Raw genomic sequence first — 1,587 nt, 5'->3', positions numbered from 1 at the left:
TAAAGAAGCAGGTCAAAATAAAACTTCTGGATAGAGCAGATTGACAGAAAAAATCGTTTTATCTTTAAATCTTAAATGCAAAAATATTTATATATATATTTTCTTTTTACATTTAAGTGTCGCTCTGACAGCTAAAGTCATGTTTTACTCCAGGTAACAATCGATTACTGCATTAATTGACGATTATTTCAATATGTGATTGATCTGATTAATAGTTTTCACCCTAAATAGAATATCAACCATAAAAAAGATAAAATGTCAGGATTTAATGAAACCTAAAGCCACGTTTTAAAATGCCAGTAAATGTGTTTTATGGTCCAATAAACAGATTTAGTGTGATATTTGTATTTTAGTTTATCCATTAAATCAAATTCTTCTTTTTCCGTCCAGATTGGAGCTAATGTTGGGTTTTATAAACCAGCAGCCATCGAAGTGATCAGAGCGCCTGCATCTGATCATCTAATGATGGAAACTAAACTTGTTCAGGGTTGATTTGATCCGATCTGTGAGCAAACAGCTGGATATCTAAACCAATCCCGACTCCTTGGTGTCGTTTTTGTTCAGATTTTGTTCCCCAGCAGCAGAACGGTTGGACTGAATAGGAGCTGAGATCAGGTTGTTACCTAGAGGGATGAAATCCGAGCTGGACTTGAAGAGAGCAGTCGGCAGGAGCTGAAACTGAAAGGACAGAGACATGCGGGTGAGAAGAGAAGAGCGGCTGCCTCTCTATCAGCGACATGAGGTCATTTAAAGGGCCGGTACCTCTTTGGTCTCGTCGGGGTCCGTGTGGTCCACAGTGAGCGACAGGTCGTTCTGCAGGTACTTCAGAGCACTCAGCGGCTCCGACTGGGCCTTCTCCTCGAACCTAAGCAGCACAATCAGACTGCTGTTACAAATCAGGACCACCAGATGGCAGCAGAACCACAGCTAATTAACACTGAAGGTCAGTGAGATCGGATCCATTCACTGATCTCTATTCACTGGATCGCTGACTGCCTGAACAGTGAAGCCACCAGCCGCCATGTTGGTACTCCCTCAGTCCCACAGACTGTGTAGCATTTCATTCACTGGGAAATGTCCATGATGCGGATGACGATGTCCCTTCTGTGGGGCTTGTTTTATTTCTCATTTGAAAAAGTCATAAGCTGAAATATATTGCAGGTTATATTGACAAAAAAAGCCACTTGTATATATATATATATATATATATATATATAAATATATATACATATACACACACGTATACAACATGTACAATCAATCAATTTAGCATTTTTGGCACATAAGTATTATTATCATTAGTGTAGCGCTGATGCCATTTTTTGGCTCCGATACCTGGCTGTGCAGCATCGATCGATACCGATATCATCTGTTTAAGATGGATGTGTGTTTATATGAAGAACTGCATAATAGTTGGATGTAAAATAATCACCATCATGGCTTCATGTCATGCTGCTGCCTTCCTTTGTGAAGCAGGAAAAAGACTAAAAGTGAATCCAGTAGAACTTTTTATTGCTTACCTGGAGTGGGTGACAATAGTTTTAGAAACTTTCAGCTCTCTAAATGGTATCTGCACTAAAATGATAG

General features: G+C 39.4%; 1 protein-coding gene across 1 annotated transcript in view; it reads right to left on the bottom strand.

The window, feature by feature from the left end:
- The window catches only part of LOC107104017 (muskelin), a 49,186-nt gene that overhangs the window by 2,414 nt on the left and 45,185 nt on the right, over positions 1 to 1,587 (bottom strand). The window contains exons 17-18 of the mRNA XM_015403903.1: positions 763 to 865; positions 624 to 678 (exon numbers count right to left, since the gene is read on the bottom strand). Coding sequence (XP_015259389.1) covers positions 624 to 678; positions 763 to 865 — 158 coding nt within the window. The remainder of the gene's footprint in view (positions 1 to 623; positions 679 to 762; positions 866 to 1,587) is intronic.

The sequence above is a fragment of the Cyprinodon variegatus genome, unplaced genomic scaffold (assembly GCF_000732505.1).
Source record: "Cyprinodon variegatus isolate N-32 unplaced genomic scaffold, C_variegatus-1.0 Scaffold1592, whole genome shotgun sequence".
Taxonomy (NCBI): domain Eukaryota; kingdom Metazoa; phylum Chordata; class Actinopteri; order Cyprinodontiformes; family Cyprinodontidae; genus Cyprinodon; species Cyprinodon variegatus.
The sequence above is the reverse complement of the archived record's forward strand: the minus strand, read 5'-3'. Positions and strand labels throughout refer to the sequence as shown.